Genomic DNA, 27,944 nt, shown 5'->3' with positions numbered 1-27,944 from the left:
ACGTGCTCTTAGGAAACCAGAGTGTTGGTTTATGGGGTGGCAGCTCCCCGCTACTCCATAGGGCACTGCATCACTGGAAATATGGGGTAACATGCAATTGTAATGTACCATACTGCAGATACACTTACAATAATAACCCACCCCTGCCAATAAACCAGCAGGATCAGTCATCAATATTAGATAGATGATGGTCCGACTTTTGGCACCCCCACTGATCAGCCATTTAAAGGGGCCACAATGACAAATGTAGCCCCTACAATGGGTCTGGAAACTGCATACTGCAAAACACTGTATAGCTGTTGTACCTTGCACCACCACTACTACTACTAAAAGTACAGCAGTATGATAGCTGATCAGCGGGGGCGAACGGTCGCTGAAATATCTGATCACAGAAGACATTTTATCAATGATAATCCATGGGATACCCATGAGTGTTTAAAACGCCAGTGTCCCTTCAGTATTGTGCCTTTGCCTTCCCTGTCCACCATATGTGTTGCTCCAAATCCTGGACGGCCCCTTTAATGAAAGAGAGCTCAGGAGAGGGGACAGGTCCTCTTTTAGGTTTCACCTAGTAATGGTGTAATATGACATACCTGCTACCACACAGCCTTGTCCTCTCCCTATACATCAGATGGCGGTCATGCAGAGAGTCAACGGCGCAGGTTTAATAAATAAAATAATATAACTTTATTTAATAACAAGCTATTCACATTTGCAGGTCTCAGAAAACATATAACACCATTTCAGGAAGCTGCGTCCAGGACATACGTGTGCGGTGAGGACAGGGGCTTGTGCTTGTCTGATCACTATCTATCATCCTCCATCTATTCCCAGCCTGACTATGAGCACATTTGGCATGGATTATATAGGGTTCCTCACCTATGGCCGCACAGATAAATTAATGTCACACAACCTGCATAGGAAACACATTTGTGAGACACCCCAAACATATAAGATGCTTCAGCTCTACAAATCACATGGCCAAAAACCATAGCAATATGCCATAAAAATCATGTGTGATGGAAAATTACCTTAAAGGGGGCGTTCACCACCTCCAACTCTTTTCCTCCTTCAGTAGACGTACCTTAAAGGGGGCGTTCACCACCTCCAACTCTTTTCCTCCTTCAGTAGACGCCACTCCACTGATTCTGTTGCAGTTGGAATTTTTTCTCTAGCCCTTACTATTCCCGAGCAGTCAGTGCAGTTAGTTTCAGCACAATTATACTCTCTACTGTCAGGTGGGCGGTCCTAGGCTAGAGCAGAAAGACAGGCACCGCCCACTCGATAACAGAGAACATAACTGTCCTGAGACTAACAGTGATTGCTCGGGAACGGTGAGGGCTAGAGAAAAAGTTCCAACTGTGCCGGAATCAGCAGAGCGCCACCTATTGAAAGATGCAAAGAGATTCAGGTGGCGAAAGAATCTCTTTAAATCTACCAGCAAATCCTTCAAGAATTGACCAAGTGACAAAAAAAAAAATGAAGGAATCCTGTATGGCCAAACTGTATTAAAAACAATTGTCCATGCAAAAAAAATGACTCTATAGTAGACCATTATAGGTCAAGTGTTAAGCAATGACATGGGGTGCACTTACTTTTTCAGGTGACTCTATTCACCTATGCAGGTTCTGGTGAATGAACTGGAAAAACGGGGTGAGGACAAAGAAATGAATCATAACAACAATGGCACTCGCAACAGAAAAGAAGGTAACAATATAACATAAGCTCCTGTTCACATTGATAAAACAGAATGCAACAAACTTAATAATTGTGTTTAAGATGAATCAATGGCAGCCGGGGATATAAAATGCCCTTGTACATGTGATGGCCCAGACTAAAGCAGCACCAGCAAAGATGGAGAACAGTCCATAAGAACTGGTGGTGGTGGTGGTGGTGGTGGGGGCTTTCATTTGCTGCAACATAATAAAGAGACCCTCTGGACTTATGAATAATTCTGTTTCTAACCCTGTAGATCCTGTAACCAGGAGCCCTGTATAAGAGAAGTAGGCAAGAGGACCTGCAGGTCCTGTAACCAGGGTACACTGCCCCGGAGTAGGTTAGAAGATTTGTAGGTCCTTAACCAGTAGCTCTGCCTTGGTGGAGTAAGATAGAGGACCTGCAGGTCCTGTAACCAGGGTACACTGCCCCAGATTAGGTTAGAAGATCTGTAGGTCCAGTAATCAGTAGCTCTACCTCAGAAGATAGAGGACCTGCAGGTCCTGTAACAGGCACTAGGACTGACTGTAATAACCTAGGAGGTCGGGGTTACTATTACCCTATAACTTATCAATAAAAAAATTGTGCAGCTAGAATAGGCAGATAAGTAGATTTTGTGAGCACCATGTAGTTGTTCTGCCTGGAATTTGCCTTTAATTCCTCAATGTTGTACAGCTGAGGATTTGGTACAATTGTGTCCTTTAGCTGCACACATTAGGCACAAATAGTTCTCTCCTATTCTGATAGTTTGCTGCAATGTTTCAGTGCAGTTAGAATACGTCATACCGGAGTCCAGACTGTTCCGATCGCTAATGGGCTACATCCAACTGTAACAAACTCTCAGCCACGAGAAGGCTGATGGGGGAGATTTGTTTTAAAAGGGTTATGTCACAAAAAATATTTATCCTCTATCCATAGGACAGACGCTGGGATGGCACTACAACTCCCAGCATGCCCTATTCACTTCTAGGACACCTGCAGGAAGAGCAGAGTATAGGATGATGGAACTTGTAGTTCCACGTCTGCTGTAGTGCAGAAGGTTGCCTACCCCAGGGATAGAGGATAAATAGCTGATCACTGATCCTTAGAACTGGGGTGCTTACCTCTCAGTGTGTATTCTGTCTAACTGCAGCTGTATGTAAGAGCGCCCCTGCAGGACGGGATGAGTCTGCACACCAGAGATAGTCAAAGTACAGGACTCTGCCATCTCCAAAGCCCCCATTGGAGAGAATGGGGGTGTAGATGCATTTTGTTCAGCAAGAGGCACGCGTACATTCACCTGGCGGCTGCGATCAGGCTGAATACACAAGGGGGGTAAACCACCCCATTCTCAGGATTAGTGGGTGTCACATTGGCCAAATCCCCACCAATCAGCATTTTACCCTCTCTCCTAGTGGTTTTCATCCACAGTGAAAGCTGCTATTATATTACACGTGGAGACTCTGTGGCATTATGCTACATGTGAGGGCGTTGAGGGGACCATTATACTACATGTGAGGGCGCTGAGGGGGCCATTATACTACATGTGGGGGCACTGAGGGGACATTATACTACATGTGGGGGAACTGAGGGGACCATTATACTACATGTGAGGGCGCTGAGGGGACCATTATACTACATGTGGGGGCACTGAGGGGACGAAGCCTTATTTTGCTGACACCACTTATAAGTGATCGCTACTTTGAGGGTTCTCTGGATGTTTCTCACAAGCGGGCACACTGACCTATCTTATGGCCAAAGGACGAATCTTCTTTATGACATAAACCATTTAAAGGGAATTTTTAAAGGACGTTCTCCTGAACTGTAGAATGTTTGACAAATTTGGGGCAGCTCTCTCACACTTTCTACACCGACCCCTTGCTGGAGGCCGAGCAGTGGGCACTGCCACTCCATTCATCCCTATGGGACTGCAGAAGATAACCAAGTGCTCAGGAGAGTCCTGTGATGGGTCAGGCCACCCAGCAGATAAGACTTTGCAAATTTCTTGCACATTTCAGTAGTCAGCAGGCAGCCCTATAGACAACTATAGTACTTTCTCCTCTGGGCGCTGCTGCCTGTCAACCATAGCACCAGGTAAGCAGCGCAGGAGCGGACGTGTAATCTCAGAACAAAGCAGGAAAAATGGATGTGGCAAAATCCTCGTGGCACCGGGCGGTGTACGGGTCATGACCAACTTACACAAGGTGTCCCTGAACATCTCACACTTCATATCAAGGACAAGAAGAATGCAGCAAGTGGAACAGATCAGCGATCCGGGGGTTAACAAGGCACGGCGTCCGCTTCGTCTCCTAGTCCTGTGTCACTGAGTGACGGGCTTGTTGGCCTCGCTCTTTGGAGTCAGCTGATCCAGTAACGTTATGAGCACGCTCAGTCTATCGGTCAGGGTGGAGGTCTTGTTGGTTGTCGCCCGTAAGAGGTCAGAATAAACTTGCTTGTAGGTTTTCAGAGAGGCCTCGTCTTCAGGGGGATTACTGGAGGAGGGGGCAAGAAACACACTTTAACAAACCCCTTTAAGACAGACTGTTTATTCTCATCTATCTCTGATGGTTCCTGCAAAGTAGTGAAGTTAGAAGTGGGATCCCAATGAAATGATTGGGAGAGGTGCATTTCTGACCTGACCCTATTCTTTCCCCTAAATGCAACAAACTGAGCCGCCTCCTATTTGCAAAGTTTGGTCATGTTGATTTTTTTTTACTGCCTGAGCCTCTATTACTCTGCCTGGCAGCAGCAACCCCTTCATCCAAATAGTTTTGTTTAAGACTTGCTTTGCGCTATAGATGCCTGCCATGCATCCCAAAAATCCAGCTATAACCTACGTGTGGGTCCTATGCACTAGGAGGGAGGGATGGCGCGTCAGATTACATGCGACGTACGGGGGCCTTGTGTTACACAATGTTCATGCATGGCGCCGTAAAGTCTCCCCTGATCTATTCCTCCATGAGCTGCTTAGGATTAATGCAGGGCCCCTGTACATAAAACTAATTCCCCTCTGCAGATTAGTGATCCTGGCAGGGAATATACTGTATATAAAAGAGATATAGACGCGCAGGTTTCCTTATATTACGCAGGATAAAGCCTTAAGCTGATGAAATATCATGACACCAGAGAGCAGAAACAATTACCAGGTTTGGACAATTACACTAAACAAGCGTCTCTTTAGGATGCAGCATGGGGCCCAGAGAAATATGGCGGGATGCTATTGCCATCTTGTGGATAGCTCTTATGTCCGCGGCGTGCTTTAGAGGCTTCTCTGTCTCCAGCCGCTTAGTCAGCTTGCTGCAACAGAAACCTCCCCCTCTACATTGGGTATAAAACACCGCCACATAGCTGTTATCAAACCAAGTGTTGGACCGATCTCTGCTGTCTCAGGATCCTGCAGACACGTACTATAAGACACCGTGGGTTCCAGTGACAGATCGGCCCCTTTGCTACAAATTCGGGAGGAGGATACGGACATGGCGGCTTACCTGCTCTTCTTCTTTGTAGATAAAAGCTTCACAAATTGTAAAAGGACAAAAGACAAGCGCGACTCAAATATATTCACAAGTTTCACGACTTCCTCCTTTCGCAGGTTACCCGAGGAGTCGCCGGCCGCCTGCTCACTCTCCTCCTCCGGCCCCTGTGAAGGAGAAGACATCTTGTCAGCTACTATGCACCTGATATTTCACCCTTATCGCAGATACATAAGGACGGATCTACACCAGGCTGAATGGTCTTTACTTAATCCAGCGCACACAATAACCCGCAGTACTGAGGGCGGTGAATGAGCGCGCAAGCATGAGCAGGCAGCAACCGTCCAAGGCTTGGCTGCTGAATATCAATGGCCGGCAGATAGACTTATTCGTGTAATACGTTCCTGGCCTATTATCTACTACTCCATTTCCTGGTACAGTGTGAATGTAAGGCGACACAGTGACACAATGCAACCGCAAAGAGACACAATAGACAAGTCACAAACAGGTGCCACTTTTTTCTGGGGCATGTTTTTCTCATCCTGGTAAGGATTCATCCAATCTTAAAAAGGCGTTAACCCACGACCAATTTTCATATCCGTATTCCTTAAGTATCTGCAGTGTTTCTTGCTTTAATTAAAGGGGTTGTCTTAAAGGAGTTGTCCAGGATCACCTGTTTTTTTGCCAGGGATCAAGGGAAGGTGAAAAAGCAAACAATTTGTCCCTGGTGTCTCCCTCCACAGTCCTGGACAAATCTCGTATTGAGATAACTGGTCACACATACAATACTACTGGAGGTGACTAAAGATGTGATATAATGGATCTTTTATAGAGAGGAGACCGAGGAGGCGACCGTCTCCGCCATGACATCCAGTATCATAAGCGGGCATATGGACGTCACAATGATCTGCAGACTGAGATACATGCAGGACACTGAAGAGCTGCAGCCTGGGATTTACGTAGTAGTCGGCGCCTTATTAGACATGGTCTGAGAGTAGAGTCAGCACATCCGCGTCTTACCTGATCACTTTCACACTCAATGTCTTTCTGAAGAACAACAAAAGCACAACGCGTCTTCATCATGATCTCCAGAGCGCCAAACAGGCTCTTCAGCTTCCCTGCGCTGCTGTTCTGGCCTGTCAGAAGGAAAGGACAAATTAGGAAGATTTCCAGATTGGACGTCATCACCATCATGATGAGAGACAGAAGAGACTCCTAATATAAGGAGATGTAATAAACGTGAGCCTTGCTATGTTATATCGGAGGCTACAGAAGAAAGCAAGGATGAGAGAGTGTGAGGGACAGAGTAAGAGACAGGCAGGTGAGAGCACAAGAGCCACAGGAAAGAAAGCTGTAAGAGAAGCAGACAGAGTGATAGGGATAAGAAAGGAAGGCCGTGAGAGAGACAAGTGAGACAGAAAGACGTGTAAAGAATGACAACGCCGCTTCCAATGGAGAAGGTGGAGGAGGAAAAAGCGATAATGCTGCTGCCGTCAACAGGGAAAAGGTGCAAAGTGATACAATGCTGCTACCTGTGTGGTAGGAGTGGGAAGGGCAACAGTGTTGGTACACGAGGGGTCAACAATATTGGGGAGAGCTGGGAAGGGTGAAAATCCTGTGGTCAGTGGAGGTTTGACGCCACTGCGGGTAATATGGGTAGTGTTTGGTGGTATTTGGCGCTACTGAAGGTAATATGGGTGCTGCATGTTGGTATTTGGCACTGCTGGGGGTAATATGGGTGCTGCATGGTGGTACTTGGCACTGCTAGGGGTAATATGGGTGCTGCATGGTGGTATCTGGTGCTGCATTGTAGTATTTGACACCTCATGGGGTAATATGGTTGCTGCATGGTGGTATTTGGCACTGCTGGGGGTAATATGGGTGCTGCATGGTGGTATTTGGCACCTCATGGTGTAATATGGGTGCTGCATGGTGGTATTTGGCACTGCTGGGGGTAATATGGGTGCTGCATGGTGGTATTTGGCACCTCATGGGGTAATATGGGTGCTGCATGGTGGTATTTGGCACTGCTGGGGGTAATATGGGTGCTGCATGGTGGTATTTGGCACCTCATGGGGTAATATGGGTGCTGCATGGTGGTATTTGGCACTGCTGGGGGTAATATGGGTGCTGCATGGTGGTATTTAGCACTGATGGGGCTAATATGGGTGCTGCATGGTGGTATTTGGCCCTGTTGGGGGTAATATGGGTGCTGCATGGTGGTATTTAGCACTGATGGGGCTAATATGGGTGCTGCATGGTGGTATTTAGCACTGCTGGGGCTAATATGGGTGCTGCATGGTGGTATTTGGCCCTGTTGGGGGTAATATGGGTGCTGCATGGTGGTATTTAGCACTGATGGGGCTAATATGGGTGCTGCATGGTGGTATTTAGCACTGCTGGGGCTAATATGGGTGCTGCATGGTGGTATTTGGCCATGTTGGGGGTAATATGGGTGCTGCATGGTGGTATCTGGTGCTGCATAGTGGTATTTGCCTTGGTCAGAAAAAACTATTGAGAAGTCTTGCTGTAAAGTGTCTGGCAGGTCTAGACAAACTAACTACTGGTGACATCAGGACTGGTAGAGGGGCACAGAATGAAGGCAAACAAGGAGGGGGATGGAGGACGGCACAATTTGGAGGGTAGGATAACATTGTATGGAGAAAACACATATACACTAACACTCCAGCGCCACCTCCTGGACAGCTACCCCTGCTTCCCGTATACCCAGCTTAAGCCCTGTATGTTTGTATATCCACTTAGCAAGGTGTCCCCAGCCCCACACTCACAGCAGACACTCCACATCAGGAGCAGTCACCAATGCCGTGGATTAGACCTGCGCCGCACTACTGACAATACTTGGCAGCAAGTGTGAACAAGGTTGAGCAGAAAGCTCTTTTTATTCTTCTCCACTCTCTCCGCAGAAGAATTTTTCAGTTGAATTAATCGGATTTGCACGTTTTGGATAATTTTGGCCTGCAGGTTGTAATACGCAGGGTCAGAAGCCGCCCATGTGCAGAGGTTTTATCGTAATGAGCATCTTTGTCAGCACGTCCCACACATGCTGCCTGTGCATCTGCTAGTATAATACCCTCTGGCAGGACATTAGACGCATCCTGCTAGCTAAACTAAGGCAGGGGGAGAAGGAGAAAATACAGGATTTTGTTGAAATAAATCACATTCAGTCACGCTTTTTGCAATGAGAACAATATGAAGTCCGTGCACGGCTTGTAGCACCTCCTAACCACTAAAATAAATATATCTTAGACTCCCGCAATGCAATCTAAAATCAAGAGACAACACCTCGGTGTGATATCGCAGTTCAGCCCTATTCACATCAATAGAGCTTTAGCTGCAGTACCAGACTCAACCCAAGGACAAGTGTGGCGCTGATTCTGCAAAGTATGAGTAAGGGCTGGGCCATTAATCGAAAATTACCCAAAACTCACTGTCAATCTGGAATCTTGGCAGCCTCCAGGTAATACGCCACCTAGTGTCCAAGCTGACTGGTCGGTCATGTGACTTTATACAAGGATTGTGGTCGAAGTGACCAATGAACAAGTCTACAAGCTCCACCCCACTGACTCATTCAGACAGGCAGATGGTGTATGGTATGGTATGACACATCAACCCCAACCAAATGGCCTGCGGAGCTGCAATGCAATAGACCCAAGGCAATGGGCACATACATAGAAGGTAGAAGATGCACTTACTGGACATCTGGAACTCAGCAAAGGCCACTCGCTCTAGTTGCACCCGAAGCAGTTCACACGGAGCGTCCTTCAGGAGTTGGAAGAGCTTCACTGCTTTGCTGTAATGTAGATCTGCCATGACCCGGTGCTGCTTCCTCAAGTGTTCATCCCCCACCTGTAATAAGAACAAGCACAGGAATCCATTACACTCAAGGGGCTGTGCAAAACGTGTTACTGATGGCAAGTCACCCATATGGGAAGGATGTGGGTTCAAGATCCAAACCCATTCAGGCGATATCTATACAGTATATAGATCCCGCAGCAGACGGCTCCGTACACCAGAACGGAAACTGGAAACTAGAAGTTGCTCAACAGCAATTGCAATGAAATGTTAGCAATGACAGAATGGGGTCTACCAGTGTCTTGGAAAGTTTCTTACATAGCTAAAAAGAAAAGGAGAGGAGACTCGGACGCTCAGAGACGCCTACCTGGTTGCGCAGACAGCTGTGATACATGGAGGCGAGCCGATGATGGATGGTGGCGGCTCTGTACTGGCACAAGGGCTGGCGGGCAGACACAGTGTCCACGTCACAGTACTTCAAAGACTTCATCATGGCTTCGGTGACTTCCCTCTCAATCTATGACACACAATAGAATAGAACACTGATCACCATATCCATACCAATAATATGACCAACCTTTGTACAGTGTGTATATATGAGTTACACTATCTCTGGCCATTACCAGTGCTCCCAGTCCTGGTGGGTACAGACTAGCTGTTAGATATCTGCCATACACTGCACACAGAAAGTAAAGGAGAATCTGCTCATCTATCACTAAGAGGCATCAGCAGGATCATATAGAACATTATTGTGACTTACTAACCTGTATGCCACTGAATAAAGCACATGGAGTGAGATAGAAACTTCCCACTTAGCTCTAGGAGTCTCTCCACGCTTACTCTTTTACTTAGCTCCTGCTCACACTCATCCCTGTCCACCCCAACCTACACTTCTATGGTGAGCTGTATTTTGACACGCAAGTCCAGTCTATATTGCTCCAGCAGGACAGACTAAACACAGTACTCCAAGTGAATGCCAATTTAGCAAGAAGAGCAGTAATATTGCTTGATAAGTGGAGAAAGAAGCATTATTCTTATCCTATTAACCTCCTATTCTCCCAAATGGAGTCAATGAAATCACGGTTTACAATGTTGGTCAGATACATGTTCGGTGGAAGGATGGTGTCGCCTTGAAGTACCTGTTCTTGGGCTTTTCTGGAGATGGGTGCATAGTCCTGCAGCAGCGTGGCCATAGTGAAATACGTGGTGGACAGCTCCCAGTACACCGAATCCCAGACCGCTTGATGAGTCTCTCTTTTATTGAGCGATTTTAGTGCTTTGTGATAGTAATCGATGGCCTGCAAAGAGAAGAAACATCACATGCAATTACTTCCCCATTAGCAGCATGATAAGGAAGACGACCTAACCATTGTATAGGAGCAACTTAACCCCTTAGTCTGATTACAGATTAGCTAGTATTCATAGACAGCAGCTTTCCTGACCATGTTCACAGATTGTTTTATTTTTGTTTGGACTTTTAGCTGCTTGCCCTGTGTTTACAGCAGTGTTCCAGGACCTCCTATATTATGGTCATTTCTCAGCCATTTGTTTGTTATTGTACAGTTACTCCTGGCAGAATTACATAGGAAAAAAGCAGTAATAGTTATAATGGAGAGGGGCAGACTGCTCCTTACTGTACAAGCTCACAGCCTTAGAGACAAATGTAAAATGTGCTGCAGCTATAATGGGGCTATTAGCAGTAGGAAAAAATAAATAAAAAAATAGGGCCTCATGTATGAAGGCTTATATCGCTATAGAACAGACTGCCCAGCAAGACCCTGCACATATTTCATGGTCTCAATGTAGCCAATGCTATGTTTGGAGGAACCATAGATCCCATCGGGTTAAATTTTTGATCAATGGGGACTTCCACCCCTCAATGACTTAACTGGGTTTCTAGGAAACATAATCGGGGACTTGTGGACCTCTGTGCAGTCAGCTCTGGAGACCTACACAGAACTATAGGGCTGTCTGTGCATGGCCTAGGTCAGCTCAAGATCAGTGCCAAATAAGTCAGGCATTGCATGTGCCCAATGACTTGTATGAAAGCTACTCCGCACCTTATTATAGTATAGCGCCTCCTCAGGAGAGAACTCCCCTCTCCTTTCATCGTTCCCACTGCCGCAGTGAGCTTGGGCACATATCCTCATCAGCCGCCCCATGTTACACAGTAAGAGGGCCGTGTTTGTGGTGTCCTCGATCGAGTCGAAGTTAGAGATTCCTCTTTCAAAACTGGAGAAGCTTTTCTTCCACAAGTCCTGCTCAGTGCTAGAGACACCTCGGTTTTCTGGAAAATAGACAAAATAGTAAAAATAGGCAAAAATTATTTTAAAAGGGACTTGTCACGTAGGACTCGCTGTTCAATCTGCTGATATATAGCTTTGGGGGAAAACATTTGGTATAACTTACAATTTTAATCATTCTAAGTTCTGTGCACTCTGTGCTAAGGAGTCCAGTGGGCGGTCTTATTGGTGACAGGTTCCGCCCCCTTGACTCCTAAGCCAAAAATGAGCAGGAATTGATATATATAAAAAAATGAAATAAACATGACAAGTTATACTTGATAGCTTTCTCTCAAAAGGAGACCGTCTGCTACTTGGTTCTGGATGTTCTCAGGTTATTGCTGTCTATATCTTTAGGACAAGTGAACAATTGAAGAGTCATGTGTTCCGACACTCAGGACCCCTGTGGATCAGCTCCAAGTCCTAAATCACAGGCCATGTGATGTCACATTCATTGGTCACATGGTCTGTTTGCAGCCAAGGCCTATTCAGTAAAATGGCGAGTTGTGATACCAAGCACAGCTGCTGCACCAATGTCAGGCGCTATAGTTGCAAAGCGCCCACCTGAACACTGTGGCCTGTTCATGCAGCTGATTGGCCAGGGGGCTGGGTGTTGGATCTTGATATTATATGATATATATAGTTAGTATTAAAACACTTTACAACCACGTCCCTGGATGAGGCTTGCACGTACCTGATCTCTCAGTCTGTAGGGCCGCCGCCTGGTTCATATAAAACACTCCGATTTCATTGCGGATATTGCCTAGTCTTTTCAGCACCTGGTTCTGCTGCTCAGGGTGTTGGGTCTTAAGGTTTGTGACGAACAGGATGTCATTGGCGGCTTCATAGCATTTACAGCTGATGGAGAGCTGACACTCCAAGTCAGTGATCAGGTCGGTTACAAATGAAAAACCTGCGAGGAAGAGGTTAAAATCAGCAGTGACTACGTGACAAATCCACTGCATGTTGCATAGTCTATCTTCTATTGCGTGGATTTGTATTAGCTGCTCTGTACAATGGCAGGAACCCCTCCTCCACCCATAGACAAGAGAAACCAGGTGAGGGGACTGAGCATGTCCGACCACCAGCAATGATCATGGAGCGGACATTCTAAGACGGAATCAAAAGAACAGTAGGGGGAGCCATAACATCAATCTTTAGACACAGAAACATTACCATGGACTCAAGTCCATGAAAACGGGATCGGCACGAGCAGGACTTACCTTCACAGGTGGATTCTCTGTGCAGACTGTGCAGAATCTCCTGATCGTCTCTCGTCTGGTAATTGTATTCCTCAAAATACGCGGCTCTGTTGCCTGCATTCTGGGCCAGCATGAGCTGGATGTCGCCGCAGAGGGTGAGGTATTGGCACAGCAGCAGCATCACCTCGGGTACTTGGTTGGTACAAAGGCAGCTGTAAGCGTCTGCACAGGAGGAGAGAGAAGAGAAGTAGCAGAGCAGCGGTATACGTGTCAGTTTATGTATCAGGACAAGATGGTGGCATTTATCAATCCTGTCTCAGAATGACAAAGCCGTCTATACCCGACTGAGTCAGGAGAGAGAAGTCATCCATCAAAAGACAAAACACATCCCATCTGCATGGAGGAGGCTCTGAACATCGCCTCAAGACGCCGCCACGCTGAGAGGATTCCTTGTGAAAATTCTACACAATGCAGGCGAGGAGGAGACGGCACAGTCTTACCTATTGTCCTAGTCATATCCTTCCAGAACACGCTATTGATTTTTACACCCAAACGCCAGAAGTTACGCCCCTGAGCACCTCATCATTTCTGTCCTTAAAGGGGTTTTCCCGAATCTTACATAGTGATATGCAGCTCTTTTTCAGCGCTTTAGTTCTGATTTTGCACTACAATCCTAAACTGATCTTCCCCACACAGCGTCGCTCCCAGACACCCACTGTGCAGGGGAACAACAGCATGACCCTATTCAAGAGAAGGAAGCCAACTATAGTTTCCCGCGCAGCTGATTAGCCGAGAGCACCGCCATGCAGACCCAAGATCTAAGGAGTTCTCATTCTTTAAGGGACAAATCTTACTTTCAGTAACTTATTAGGGGCCCTAAATCTAAAAATCACATTTTTACCCATAGAAAGAGTGCCCCCCCCATCCCCAGTGTATGATAAAAGACTTAACCATGCCCCTGTGTCAGTAACAAACCACAACTTACCATAACACTGTAAGGCCAGCTTGACGTATCGTAAGGCTCGGCCGTATTTCTGCAGGCTCATCGCAGCGTCTGATAGCACGTAATAGGCTTTGGAGGCTTTAATAATCAGTTGTAGCTTCATCTTGAACTGCCAGGAGCCGGGGACGATACCAGATCTACTGGAGCACTGGTTGTCAGAACTTTCCACTGGACAGGACATGACAATAAAACAGCCATCATCATACACCCACAGGTTACAAGTTAAAAGAGCATGTCTATCTGGAGTGCAGGACATGTCATAAATGTCTGACACATGCAGGTCCCATCACTGAGACAGGAACTGGATTCCCCTAACCCAATGTTGTGGTCACTGCGCATGCGCGGCTATTTCCTTCTATGAGCATTCAGAGAATGGTGCGGGTCTTCAACCTCTTCTGGCCTCCTGGAAGATGTCAGAGACTGCTGAGGCCTGTGATTGGCGCACAGATGCAAACAAGGTTCACCCAAAACATACTGTAGACTCCACAACAGTACTCAACTGCATTGGTGAATGCTGATAGGGTTGAATACAAGTCTGGATTATACTGGGGCGAAATGGGCAATTATTTATTGTAACCCTTATTAGAATTTGCCTGTGGTGTAGCTTCTGAAAGGGACGCGGCCTTAAATAATCATCATTAACCGAGGTAAAATGCCCAATTAATGTCATAATCACCCAACCCTAGCTGCCAAGTCATTGTAAATTGTCCATGAGTGGCGCTGAATAGGAAAGTGCCCAGTGCACAGGGACGGCCTCAGGTGACCCCCGCAGGGACGGTCCCAGGCGACCCTGCAGGTACGGTCTCACAGGGACAGTCTCACAGGGACGGTCTCAGGTGACCCCACATGTATGGTCTCAGGCGACTCCGCAGGGACGGTCTCAGGCAACCCCCGGAGGGACGGTCTCACAGGGACGGTCTCAGGCGACCCTGCAGGTACGGTCTCACAGGGACGGTCTCAGGTGACCCCACATGTATGGTCTCAGGCGACTCCGCAGGGACGGTCTCAGGCAACCCCCGGAGGGACGGTCTCACAGGGACGGTCTCAGGCGACCCTGCAGGTACGGTCTCAGGTGACCCCACATGTATGGTCTCAGGCAACCCCACAGGGACGGTCTCTGGTGACCCCAGACAACGCAAAGATAAAATTCTTACTTTTCTGCAGGAACAACGCCATCTGTTTTTCCAGGCACTCAGACACCACATTGGCAGAGTCATCTTCATATTTCAATGGTATTGGAGTGTTGGGGTCAGCAGCGGGCAGTTCTCCTTCCTTTTTAATACTGCAGTCAATGGATTTTAACCCCTAAAAAAAACCAAAAAACACAAAGATTTATATTGAATTTATAACTTCAGAAGATAACAAATCCGTAACCTGATTAATAATCTGAACATTGGCTTACTTCTAGGACGTAACTGAGGACTAAGCGGCAGCGTTCTTCTGTGTCACTGCAAACTGGAAACGTGCAGCTCGGCTGGAAGGAAGAGTACAGGTAAAATAGTTAGAAGATACAAAAGATGACCGATGGTGACCGATAATCATTGCATTTATTGGGTTCAGAAAAGGGTCTCTAGAGATGGCCATACACTTTAGATAACCGTCAGGTGTTTGGGTGACAGCGCTTAACTGACTCGTACATACACATTTATGTTCAACTTAGGGCTCGTTCATATCTGCGCCGGCACTCCGTACTTCAGGTTTCCGTTTCCTGCCTAAAACAGAGGCAGGAGACGGAAACCTGCAGGAGGCTTTCTCACCCATTCATTTGAATGGGTGAGGAATCTGTCCGGCCGTGAGCGGTGGTGAGCATTTTGTCACAGAGTTGGACATGCAGTACTCTGTGTCCGGATTTAAAAAAACGGTTTCACGGCGAAGAGCCTAAAACGCTCACCGCCGCACCCGGTCTATGGTTTCCGTCTTCTGGCATGCAGAAGACGGAAAGCACAGAACGGACAGCTGAACTCAGGTGTGAACCTAGCGTCAGCTAAGTGTGCAAGTACACAGAACAGAAGAGAAAGCCACTGCCAGGCACCTCCGGTAGCAGATTATCTCCCAGGGAGTTGATATCCAGCTACAAGATCTTTATCTTCCTCCATATATGTTCATTGACACTGTGTGTGAAATATGTATGACCAACTTAAGGCCTCATACACATGACCGAGTGAGGGGGGGCTCTGATACTCTGTTCCAATAACAATACAGCAGGTCCTGCTCTGTGAAATCAGAATGGAACAGACCCCTCCATGGAAATGAATGTAGCATGTAAGGCACTCGGAAGACTTCGGAGTTTGATCCAAGTACTCATGCACTTGGCCTGCACTCTGATGTGTGCATGAGGACTAAGAATTAAGAAACGTGGTGCAAATGGGAAGCGTATGAATGTTGGAACATGAGCACCCGAGCCACCTACTGTCCCCATATCTTTGTCACTCCAGTCCTATGCAGATATATATATATATATATATATATATATATATATATATATATATATATCTCCTCTTACCCTGATCTGGTGAGTGGACTTGTACTTCTCTGGAACAGACAGTTCCCGGACAGATTTAATGATGGCCACAGCTTTACAGTCTTCTGGAGGGCTAGGAGGATCAGTGTATGAGCCGGTGTCATCACTATCAGGCAGCTCCTCTTCTTCATCCTCCTCCTCCTCATCAGTGTAACTCTCATCAGAGTTCCCATTAAGAGATCCTTCTCCATTTTCTTCTTTCTTGGGCTCAAGTTGAAACAGCTCTGACAGCATGTAGTTGGCCGAAGCAATGATCTGACATGAAGTAAAGCAATCAGTATCATGGTATTGTAGTAAATACTGTAGCGTAGTCAACATAGTCCAAGCCATTTTACATGACACACCACTCCATTCATTCTCTGTCTGGAGGGATAGGTGAACCTCCATTCATCATACATCTGTCAGATATAAACCTGGATATGCCATATATGTATCACCATTGAGAAACATACCTGAGGGTGTCTTCCTTTATCCACTAACTTCAGACAGTTCAGTAACAAAGTGCGAATAGTTCCGTAATGCTTCTTATTTTGGATTTTCTTCATCATCATGTTGCAAGCCACTCTATATAAAAGAGAGTCAAGGTCAGGTGTCAACACAAGTGCATTGCTCATGCAGTACCACAAGCTGCCACCTGAGGTCCCTCCCTCACCCCCGGATGCCATTTGTCTCTTTTTGCTGTTCCGCTGCCTCCCGAGGCTGTAAAAACTTTACAGTTTTAATGCATCGTGCTAAATGTTTAATGTTATTGTACCGCCGCAACTCCGCAGAGACTACGGGGCTTTGTTTACAAGCGTACTCCAGGGAAATATCGCAACTGACGCGGATTACAAAACATGAAAGTGCTCAAAAAGATCTAGGCCTATAGTGATATTATTAGCAGGAAGGGATTGAGGGATGGGATTTAATTACTTAACTCATCAGCATTTCATTAGTCTCCAGAGTCTCTTCTAATGTCCCAGTGAGATGCAGCGCTCCGTAACTCACGTCAATTTCACAGCGCTGTTCAGACATAAATATCATACGCTGTACCTGCACGGGAGGCTTGCCCAGGCATATTAAGCCGGAATAAATAAGGGATGACAGCTGAACAGGACTCCTGGGCAGGAACAAAACGCTCTTTGGATAGGAAATTAAGGAGGTATTGGAGACTTGTTAAAAAAAAATATCTTGTGCAATCTCTGTACTCCACCAAGCAGACGAGTGCTCGCGAGGAGCAGAAGAGAAGAGTGAACAATGACTTCGCATCGGAGCTGGGGTCTATTTTTGTTTCTCTTTTCTGGGTCTGCATTAATTCTAGGGCTAGGGGTCTTGTCCTGGTCTCTGGATTAATTCTACGGTTAGGGGTCTAAATTGATTCTAGGGTTAGGAGGTCTCATCCTGGGCTCTGCATTAAAGGGATCCTATCACTCAGACCCAATTTTTTTGTAGGTACCACGTCAGAATAGCCTTAAGAAAGGCTATTCGTCTCCTAACCTTTCGTCGTCTTCTCCGCGCCGCCGTTTGCCTACAATCCTGGTTTCTCTCGGTACGTAAATTAGCTCTCTCGCAGCACTGGGGGCCGCCCCAATGCTGCGAGAGAACTCTCTCCAGCGTCGCCTCCTCTTCTTCAGCGGCGTCATCTTCAGCCTCTTCTTTCAGCGGTGGCTTGTAACTTCTAAGGCCTTGGGCAGAGCAGACTGTGCAAGCAGCCATTTTCTTGTGGCCTGTGGCCATGCCTACATGCTCTGCCCAAGGCCCGAGGCCTCAGACGTTGCAAGCCACCGCCGGAAGAAGAGGATGATGAAGATGCTGCTGAAGAAGAGGAAGTGGCGCTGGAGAAAGTTCCCCAATGTTGCGAGAGAACTAATTTACATACTGAGAGAAACCGGGATTGTAGGCGAACGTCAGTGCGGAGAAGATGACGAAAGGTAGGAGACGAATAGCCTAGCTTAAGCTATTCCAACGTGGTACCTACAAAAAAATTGGGTCTAAGTGATAGAATCCTTTAAATTCTAGGGTTAGGGGTCTTGTCCTGGGCTCTGTATTATTCTAGGGTTAGAGGTCTCAAACTGTGGTCTACATTAATTCTAAGGTTAGGGGTCTCATCCTGGGCTCTGTGATAATTATAGGTTTAGAGTTCTGCTTTAACTCTAGGGTTAAGGGTCTCGACCTAGGGTCTACATTAATTGTAGCATTAGAGGTCTGCATTAATTCTAGGGTTAGAGATCTGGTCTGTGCATAGTCACATCCATTGGTTGTATTACATTTTTTTTTTTTTTTTTAATGTAAATTGTGAGCCCCACATAGAGCTCACAATGTACATTATTCCCTATCAGTATGTCTTTGGAATATGGGTTGGAAATCCATGCAAACACGGGGAGAACATACAAACTCCTTGCAGATGGTTTTTTGCCCTTGGTGGGATTTGAACACCAGGACTCCAGAGCTGCAAGGCTGCAGTGCTAACCACTGAGCCACCGTGTGGCCCCTGTATATGTATATACTGGACACGGTAGGTAAATAACTTACTTGTAAAGTAACACGGCCACCGGCATGGTGAAGGGGTTCTGGTACTTGTCCTCGGTTTCTTCACACAGAGTAGTCAGGTCGTAGAGTTTCACAATGTCACTGCCGCTGGCTGCAGGAATAGACAACACAACAGGCAAAAGTGAGTAAAATAATCCACTAATAGAAAATATAAGACTCCTCCACATATTGCCCCGTCCAGCCCTGCATTACCTTTGAACAGCCAGTAGGTGTGGCCTTCTTTGGTGCAGTTTGACTTCAGAAATGATAAAATATTCTGCGCTATGTCTTTTATCACCTTGGTGGAGAAGTTGGAGTTCTCCAGGTTAGGAATATCTTCTGTTTTAATCATCTCGTATTTCTAGAAAGGAAAAAAAAAAAAAAAAAAATTCAGCCAAAATTCCAGGCGACCAAATGTATATATAAACTTTAATGTTTTATGGCTTCTTAATATAGTTTTTAGTTTGCCGCTTTACAAGTCCCATAACATTCCTGTTGTACCATTTTCCAGTCCCCATCCTATAGACTATACAGGACCTGAAGCAGAAAGCTCCGTCCCCTGTATAGGGTCTGGGCGCCATCACTACAGCTCAGCGCTCATTGCAGTCAGTGATGTGTCCGGCCGCTATACAAGGGACGGAGCAGTGACCTATAACACCACACGTCAATGCTCCACATCTCACCTGCACAATCCCATTCACATGGAAACACATGACAAGCTCTGGGACATTACAGATCAGGTTGTCCAGCCAATAATCGATCCCGGTCAGCACATTGATGGGCTTGTTGTTGTCCCTGCGTGATGAAAAATGGAAAATAAATTATGGCTTTATAGCAACCTCATTTTTTGCCAAGAAGGGAAAAAGGTTGTAGGTCGCATACAATGGTCAATGCTGAACACGCACATGAAGATAGTAAAATGAACATGGTTAGCCTATGGTTTAAGGACAAGCTGCCATGTGTGTATACAAAGAATAACACTACAGCCCTATAAGGGTCTCCATTCTCCTCTCCCATATTCCTGGTACCTATACTAGGGGGCCAGACAAAGTAGATCACTATCAGTACACCCAACCCACATAGTCCACCAGCAAACTCAGGATAGGATGAAGGCCCAGGACAACCCCGATAATAGACACCTATGGAGCGAGGCTCGGACTCCTCACAGAATTACCATGACTTCAAAGTTTTCCAATGCAGGGAATGTTGAAAAGTAATCGCAAGTAGTCCCACACGGGCATAGTGTTTGCAATTGTAGCTAGCTCCCCATGTGTTCTCCCTTGTGAGTTGCAATAATGCTGCGAGTTTACTTTGAGAGTAGGGTACCACAAGACTGGCTCAGCCCCTTCCAGCTCCCCTGAAGAGAAGAAGTGGAGCAAGACAAAGACAGCTATTCTGTTCTGTGCGTACCAATGTTTGCTGGAGGTGCCAGCACCAGTCCCAATGTCCTGGCTAGGGGATCTATACTCGCCTCTCCACATTCCTGTGCTTGTCACCACTCCCAGGCGATGTCGCAGCCAACATCCCAAGCCGCTAAGGAGTGGAGGTAAGCATGGGAACAGGGAGTACCGAGTGAGTAGCACATGCAGGAGATCTCTCTTTATCGTATCATCTTCAAGATGTTCTCAGGAGTTGACAAGACATTCCATCATAAATTCATCTCATCCTTACAAGCTTACCGAAGACGTAGACTGACAGCAGGGTATCGTCCTCCTCCAAAAATAGGCATGTTAGATCCTACCAGCATGTGGATGTCCTCAAATGTCCAAAGGATATTCCTGACAAAGTCATTTTTGAGACCCTGAGAAGAAGAAATAAGGAATCAGCTGAAGCGTGCTAAGGAAAGTGAAAGAAAGCTCAGCAAAGAAATGGATGGAAATGTCTCGAGATAAGAAAAAAAGAAAGAAAAATAACAGATGTGTCCAACTACAACTACTGTGATTGGTTAAAGATGTCGGATTGATTTCGGTCAAGTAGTGATGATTTCGTAAGCTGGGGAATTATGTGTTTACTCTGCGGCCGCACATAATTCATACCTGACTGTTCTCCCTGTCAATAAACAAACTGGGGAGACTGGGATCTGACGCAGAGGCCACGTGCCCCACTAGCAGCGAGGGCTCAGTGGGCACATTTCCCTGTGAAGAGGGCAAGCACATGAGATTGGGTTGTTGGGAGAGTTTGCATAGATGCTACAGATATAGCAAAACATCCTAACAATAATAACCTATAAGGGGTTACGAAAACTACATCGCTGAAATATGCCGGCGTCATCGGTGGGGGTCTGACCTTTGGGATTTTGAAAGGTCAACGTTGGACTGGTGCCCGTGTCTGCTGTACATTTTCTAGTGGTCATGCTTGGCACTGCAGTTCAGTCCCATTCAAGTGAACAGAACCAAGTTTCACCACCGGGCACAACCACATAGACAATGCTAAAGGACGAGTTTAAACATAATTTCATCATGTAAAACATTAAACAAAAGAAGCAAAAAATATAAAAACACCACAAGATCTTTCAGGAAGATGGCAGACATCTTCACTTTCAGAGCCTCACCTGATTGGACGCCCCACCTTCTTCTGGCACTGAACTTAATGTCTCAAAAGGAGCGGGCCAGGCCACGTGATCACTTGTGGACGGCTCCCTAAGGTCCTGCTCTTCTCTGTCTTGATGAGATGTGGATGGAACCGGTTCAGCCGTGTCATCCCCATTAATACTAGGAGGACGGAGATTGCCGAGTGTAAGACAAGTGCGGAGATTATGGACATATATACAGCTATATACAGGCACCATACCTGTAATAGAGGAACTTGGAGAGTATGGCTTTCTGGTACCAGTGTTCTTTACTTTTCTTCTTTCGCTGCCATTTTTGATCCATTAGCCTCTGATAGAACTCCTTCAGCCAAGTCCAGTCTCCTGTCTGCAACGTAGAAAACACATCAGTGTTTAAGTCCGCTGCAAGCCGAAAACAGGAGGGAAGACTACACAGACTTGCGGTATAATGGATAAAATGGTCATGTGCTCTACACAAGGATTTTAGGGAGCGATGCACCATGTGAGATCAAACACAGCGCAAGAAAATTCCCATTTGTTACATGCAGATTTCTGTACAGGATGAAATCTGCAACAAACAATGAAAATCTGCAGATAGAACCGATTACAAAATCTGCACCCAAGTCAAGAATATGCAGAGAATTTCCAATGTGTACATAAGATTATTATTTTTTTGACCAGCTCATTTACCTAGCAGGTACTGTATAAAGCTGTGGAGGTGCTGCATCAAAACCTGTGCATGAGATTACCAAACCTCAATCCTCCATTACCTGAGAGGACCTCATGAACAGCTCCTGAATGTCCAGCTCATCCAGCAGTAGGGTCCTTCCGATGCGGTGGACGGCCATACTGACATGTGACTTACTGTACGGGATCTTCAAAAGCTTCTTGATGTTCTGAAATTGGTAAAGGCAAAAAAAAAATAAATAAACACACAAGCCTCAATGATAGATATTGCCATACTTCCCCCATCCCAAACTTCATCAGATAACATAGCAGACCCCCAAAATAGCCATATATCTCCCCAGTAGTCAAAACAAGCATTGACTCTATAGCCAAAGCTGTCCCTCCTCTATTTTATTTTTCTAGACCCCTGACAATTCCATAGTGGTCATAGCAGCACTAACCCCCAACCCCCTTCCCAAACGCCTCCCTAGTAGCCACAGCAGCAACTCCCCTCCCCCACATCTCCCTAGTAGTCACAGCAGCCCCCCTCCCGCTGCGATCACACTGATGCTATTCCTGCTCTATACATTTAGCAGCAAATAAATGCAGCCATCTAATACACAAGAGACAAGGTCAGTGTGCAGAACATACAATTATACTGCCACTTCCACTTACTTCAGAATCTGCCACGACGTCCACTTCCTTTCCGACAGAATCAATAAAATCATACGCCATCCCAAAGCTGGAAGGAAAGAGATGAACGGTCAGATTGGGAGGTGTTTAAGTGGCTCAGCCTAAACAAATATGGCCGCCAGAGGATATGCAGGGCTATGCTAGGCACAGGCTGGTAAATACAACACCTTGAAAACGGCTTGCTTTTCTTGCTGTTTCCAAGTATGGTAGGTCCTAGCTTGGCGTTCTCTCTGAGCCAGTTAGCAGGCGGCAGCTTCAAGTCAGTTTGTTCCTGAAGACGAGAAAACGCCGCAGCGGGTGGAGCCGAGGAGTATTTCACTACAGCACGACTCTTGATTTCATTGCTCCCATTAGAGGACATGGATTTCTGCAATACAAGGAAAGACACTGAAATAGACCCAATGTCTTGGATTACCGGAGTCTGCAATACCATAAGAACCAGTAGCATTCACATCCAGCTTATAACACATGCACATATACATTGACTACAATGGGATCTGGCATTTTGCAGGCAGAATTTTTTCGTGCACGATTTTGGATGCAACAGAAGCTCCTAAAGGAAAACCTTGACACAGATGTGAACAAAACCCATACGTGAAGAATATATAAGTGCACAGAAGAGATCATGAATATTACAATTAAAGCAAACAGATAGGTCAGTTTGTCTTAGGACTGGTATGAAAATGCAAAATCTGGAAAATCTTTACTTAGAATTCTGCGCAACTACTCTGTGACGTGAGTGTAAACATACATGCTCCACCTTCAGCTCCATTTATGTGCGGGACACAAACCCCTGTTCTCATTATCAGTAAGGGGGGGGGGGGGGGTATTCATTTCTATGGAGGGGTTCGATTTATCGAAAAACAACTAAAGCCGAACACCAACCAGGATAACCAACGTGATTTTGTTTGCATCGGTTATTACAATATTTGGGAGGTTCCATCTGCAATTTCTGCATCTGAACTGCTATTATTATACTGCGGGGTCTCTCCAGACCCAGGAGAGGTGATCAAACATAGAAACAGCATCACTCACCTCTCCTGGGCTGCAGCGCGACTCGCTGATGTCTTTGGCGCCTCTGACTGACGTCAGGGTCTGGTGAGACCTGTGATTGGGTCACGTGGAGTCGTAACATATGGCTGCAAAGGGTCTCAGAGTATAAAAGCAGTCTCAGTTCGGTTGGTATAAAACCACCAAGCTCGTGAGACAAATGTTGCAAGGTTTGCACAACACATGCATGTTTAGGGGGCGATCTAAATAATCGCCATCAATTATAATCGCAGGGCGACTCCATCACTAATGCTGCAGGGTGATACAGATATACAGAGATACAGGTACAGATGCAGGGTGCACGTGGGTATATCACATATGGTGAAGGTTGTGGGTATGTATACACCTGTGTACACAACATGCGGTAGTCACATGATGCGTTACCTGCTCCGCACTGTCCTCACATGGCGGCTTCACTTCGTCCTCATCCTTGGTGAGTTCTGTCTCCCCCTCCATCACGTCCTCCACCACTTGGGGGCATCCACGACCCGATACCAGAAACTTCCAGACCGGGTACCAATAACCGGAAGTGTCCCTGTCCTAGCCCCGCCCACCACACGCAGCAGAGCGCAGGACAGGAGGACCAGACAGCCGCGGTACCATAGAGTGCAGAAGGTCGGCGGCTAGAAGAGCTCCCTGGTGTACCATAGAGGGGAGAACTGTAGTCTAGACGACTGTTACTATTAGCTTTGTAGGCTACGACAAAATGGCGCCTAATCTGGAGACAGAAAAGAAAGTGGTTTAGGTTTTGGTCAGGAAGTAGTTTATGTCAGCTTTGCTATGGTAACATATAAACTTCAGATGCTCCCTGGAGACCAAGTCAGCTCTAAGGAATAATCTGCAGAGGACAAGCTGAGACCTCAGTGTATGACCCCTGAGGGACCAGTCAGGGGGGACAATGCCTAAAGGACGGCTGTGCAATCCCTCCACTGACAAGGAGGGCGTCTGGGTAAGATTTCTATTGGAATCCCATTAATAACATCACTGATTACTGTAATGAGCCGTGTATGCGACACAATCCTCCTTTCTAGTTATATCTGTTCCTGGGAAAGCTGGGTGACATGGATAAAGAAACAAGCAAATTGAAATTTTAACTTTAAAGCAGAGGATAGATGAAACAATGTCGCTGTCTGCAGCGGTGTCATACCGTAGTTATTGGCGTTGTACATCACATATCACTGGTGACAGATGGAACCTATTGGCTTATTTATGAGATATTCAGGGTTCTGTCATGCTGGGGCTATAGCCGATTAGAAACTGTGATGCAAGTGTGAACACAACCTGATATGTTTTCCATCTCACAACTGTATAGAAATCCAGGATCAGACTGAGATTGTTTCTGGTTGTGTTATTGTAGTTCCCCCACATCGGTGTCAATAATAAACTGCCCATGAGCGGCACGCAAGAGATGTACTACCGAGCAAGAACAGCATCATGGAAGGAGGCCGGACTACCACATCTGTGTACTACCTGGAGGAAGGTAAAAGAGTAGTCTCATGTCTACCCATAACTCCACCAGCAGAATAGTGAGCGCAGCTCTGGAGTATAATACAGGATAAGTAATGTAATGTATGTACACAGTGACTGTACCAGCAGAATAGTGAGCGCAGCTCTGGAGTATAATACAGGATAAGTAATGTAATGTATATACACAGTGACTGCACCAGCAGAATAGTGAGCACAGCTCTGGAGTATAATACAGGATAAGTAATGTAATGTATGTACACAGTGACTGCACCAGCAGAATAGTGAGTGCAGCTCTGGAGTATAATACAGGATAAGTAATGTATGTACACAGTGACTGTACCAGCAGAATAGTGAGCGCAGCTCTGGAGTATAATACAGAATAAGTAATGTAATGTATATACACAGTGACTGCACCAGCAGAATAGTGAGCGCAGCTCTGGAGTATAATACAGGATAAGTAATGTAATGTATGTACACAGTGACTGCACCAGCAGAATAGTGAGCGCAGCTCTGGAGAAAGAAAATTTCATCACTTTTTCCTGCTTCTTCAGTGTCTAAATGTAATGAGCAGAGTCTTTACTAAATGTATTTCATTACAGAACGAACTGCAGAATGGTTTCCCTTTCTCTGCACATGACAACAGGAACACTATACAGGGGACGGGGGAGTACCTGGATTCTGTAAGTATACGGAGCATGCACTTTCTTATCTTTTGCTGTAAGCCTTAGGCTTGGTTCACACATGCTGATGTGTTCCGTCCGTAAGAGTCCACATGAGGACCCATACGGATGGAACACAAACGCAACTGCAAGCGCTGTGCAGTTCAAGCGCTCGGGCTCCATAGACTATAATGGGGTCCGTGTGCTTGCCGCGCTCTGCCCACACAAACTATTTTCTCATTATAGATAGATAGATAGATAGATAGATAGATAGATAGAGATTTATTACTCGTACATTCCTTGGTTGACCAAACAGGAATTCATTAAAGAGGCAAGTGGGTGAGGTAGTCAATTATACGGTGCCTTGCGAAATTATTCAGCCCCCTTGAACTTTTCAACTTTTTGCCATAGGTTTCAACATAAATATATAAAATTTAAATTTTTGGGGGGACAAGTAGGACACATTTGTGAAGTGGAACAAAATTTATTGGATATTTGAAACTTTTTTTTAACAAAGAAAAAACTGAAAAGTGGGGCATGCAAAATTATTTGTCCCCTTTACTTTCAGTGCAGAAGTTCAGTGAGGATCTCTGAATGATCCAATGTTGTCCTAAATGACTGATGATACTAAATAGAATCCACCTGTGTGTAATCGAGTCTCCGTATAAATGCACCTGCTCTGTGATAGTCTCAGGGTTTAAATATCCAATACATTTCGTTCCACTTCACAACTGTGTCCTACTTGTTGATTCTTCCCCCAAAAATTAAAATTTTATACCTTTTATGTTTGAAGCCTGAAATTTGGCAAAAGGTTGAAAAGTTCAAGGGGGCCGAATACTTTTGCAAGGCCCTGTAAGTATCTCAAAGAGCATTTTATAGAACATTTTTGTGTCTATAGGAAACCGTTTCTAGCAAATAAGAGTCCTGTGATTACAGCAGCCTCGGCATGGATTCTCTACTCTAGGAGGGAGCACAGGATGTAAGGAAGACAGAAGTAAAAGGGTTAAGCATTTTATGGCCTAAGATATCCTCAATTTAGGCCATATTTGATCAGAGGAAAGGGGGTAACAGCCGGACCAATCAACCGTACAGAGCCATTTCCAGTTCCCACCCTATGTACTCTACAAGGCTGGAAGAAGAAAGCTCCTTCCCATATATAGCAGCCAGGCTCCCTCACTACAGCGCAGCACTCATTGAAGTGATACCTAAGCTGCAGTGATGGAGCCCGGCCGCTATGTAGGAGACAGAGTTTTCGACTTCTGGTCCCATATAGTGTATAGCAGGGTTTGGCCACCCCTGGCAAGTGTGCCATGAGCCATTTCCCTGGCACGGGCAACCCTTTTAATCATCATTCTGAGACTTTGGATAGAGACATATAAACCTTTGTGTTTATAGCCACTTGTGTCTTCGCCATTTCAGGGTCTTGGACGAAAGAAAACTCCAGGTGAAAGAAGACAGCATTGTTCTCAAAATTTTAACCTTTTATGCCACGACCAACCACCTAGAGCAACAAGTTACTGGGATGGTTTAACACATCATCAAAGCGCTTACAGAGGAAGGCAAGACACAGAAAAGCCGTTCTGCAGAAGATTCCCCAAACACCATCATGAGAGGTGCGCTTACATCAGGGACCTCCCCGAAAACCATTTCATGTGGTTTGCAGATTACCGCAATGTTTAATGAGATTATAATTAGAGATGAGTGAAACAGTGAAATGTTTGATTCGAGTATCCACTCAATAATTGGCTGTTCGATCGAACATCGAACCCCATTATAGTCTATGGGGAATAATTACTCGGTTAGGGGGAAACCACTATTCGACTCAGGAGAGTCACCAAGTCCACTATGACACCCCAGGAAATGATGCCAAACACCCTGGAATGCACCTGGGACAGCAGGGAAGCATTTCTGGGGGCATCTAACATGCCCAAGTCACTGTATTATGTTGGGATCCCTGTCAGCTTGCAATATGTGCAAGATGACTTTTTTCCAATAGGAATGCATTGACCAGCGTTGATTGGCCGAATGCCATACAGAGTACAGCATTCGGCCAATCAACGCTGGTTCTGCCGAAGGCTCGTCTGTGAGGAGGCAGAATCTAAATCGGACCAGAATGGAGACTGCTTTGGACCGATCTGAGACTCTGCCTCGTCCAGCAGAACCAGCGTTGATTGGCCGAATGCTGCACTCTGTATGGCATTTGGACAATCAGCGCTGGTCAATGCATTCCTATGCCGAGATGTAGCAGTGCTGGCCATGCGCTCAGCTCGGCTACACCGCAGATGCAGTCGAGCTGAGCGCCCGGCCAGCACTGCTACACCGGAGATGTGAACCCTGCTGCACACTCAGCTCTGCTGCATCAGA

General features: G+C 46.1%; 2 protein-coding genes across 4 annotated transcripts; one reads left to right on the top strand and one right to left on the bottom strand.

The window, feature by feature from the left end:
• Window positions 1–704: 704 nt before the first annotated feature.
• Window positions 705–23,989, bottom strand: EDRF1 (erythroid differentiation regulatory factor 1). 3 transcript variants are annotated; one of them, XM_075258475.1, is made up of 25 exons: window positions 23,839–23,989; window positions 22,572–22,771; window positions 22,387–22,453; window positions 21,816–21,941; window positions 21,288–21,412; window positions 21,049–21,208; window positions 20,534–20,632; window positions 20,177–20,298; window positions 19,181–19,292; window positions 18,711–18,858; window positions 18,501–18,609; window positions 16,442–16,553; window positions 15,972–16,244; window positions 14,871–14,942; window positions 14,623–14,773; window positions 13,451–13,636; window positions 12,487–12,687; window positions 11,958–12,176; window positions 11,042–11,268; window positions 10,121–10,279; window positions 9,349–9,498; window positions 8,882–9,035; window positions 6,189–6,304; window positions 5,184–5,335; window positions 705–4,187 (listed from the first exon to the last, which is right to left on the bottom strand). In XM_075258475.1, exons 1-25 carry the CDS (start codon window positions 23,908–23,910, stop codon window positions 4,016–4,018), a joined length of 3,684 nt encoding a protein of 1,227 aa, XP_075114576.1. In that variant the 5' UTR covers window positions 23,911–23,989; the 3' UTR covers window positions 705–4,015. The 3 variants fall into 3 exon arrangements, with proteins under 3 accessions (XP_075114576.1, XP_075114574.1, XP_075114575.1); XM_075258473.1 differs by lacking the exon at window positions 20,534–20,632; XM_075258474.1 differs by lacking the exon at window positions 20,534–20,632 and having other exon boundaries at window positions 5,184–5,323.
• A 166-nt stretch (window positions 23,990–24,155) lies between these two features.
• TEX36 (testis expressed 36) lies at window positions 24,156–27,835 on the top strand. The gene is made up of 4 exons (XM_075288040.1): window positions 24,156–24,403; window positions 24,812–24,934; window positions 25,521–25,601; window positions 27,000–27,835. Exons 1-4 carry the CDS (start codon window positions 24,353–24,355, stop codon window positions 27,258–27,260), a joined length of 516 nt encoding a protein of 171 aa, XP_075144141.1. The 5' UTR covers window positions 24,156–24,352; the 3' UTR covers window positions 27,261–27,835.
• The last annotated feature ends 109 nt before the right edge of the window (window positions 27,836–27,944 follow it).

This window comes from Leptodactylus fuscus, chromosome 10 (assembly GCF_031893055.1).
Source record: "Leptodactylus fuscus isolate aLepFus1 chromosome 10, aLepFus1.hap2, whole genome shotgun sequence".
NCBI lineage: Eukaryota > Metazoa > Chordata > Amphibia > Anura > Leptodactylidae > Leptodactylus > Leptodactylus fuscus.
This window is presented reverse-complemented; position numbering and strand designations above follow the sequence as displayed.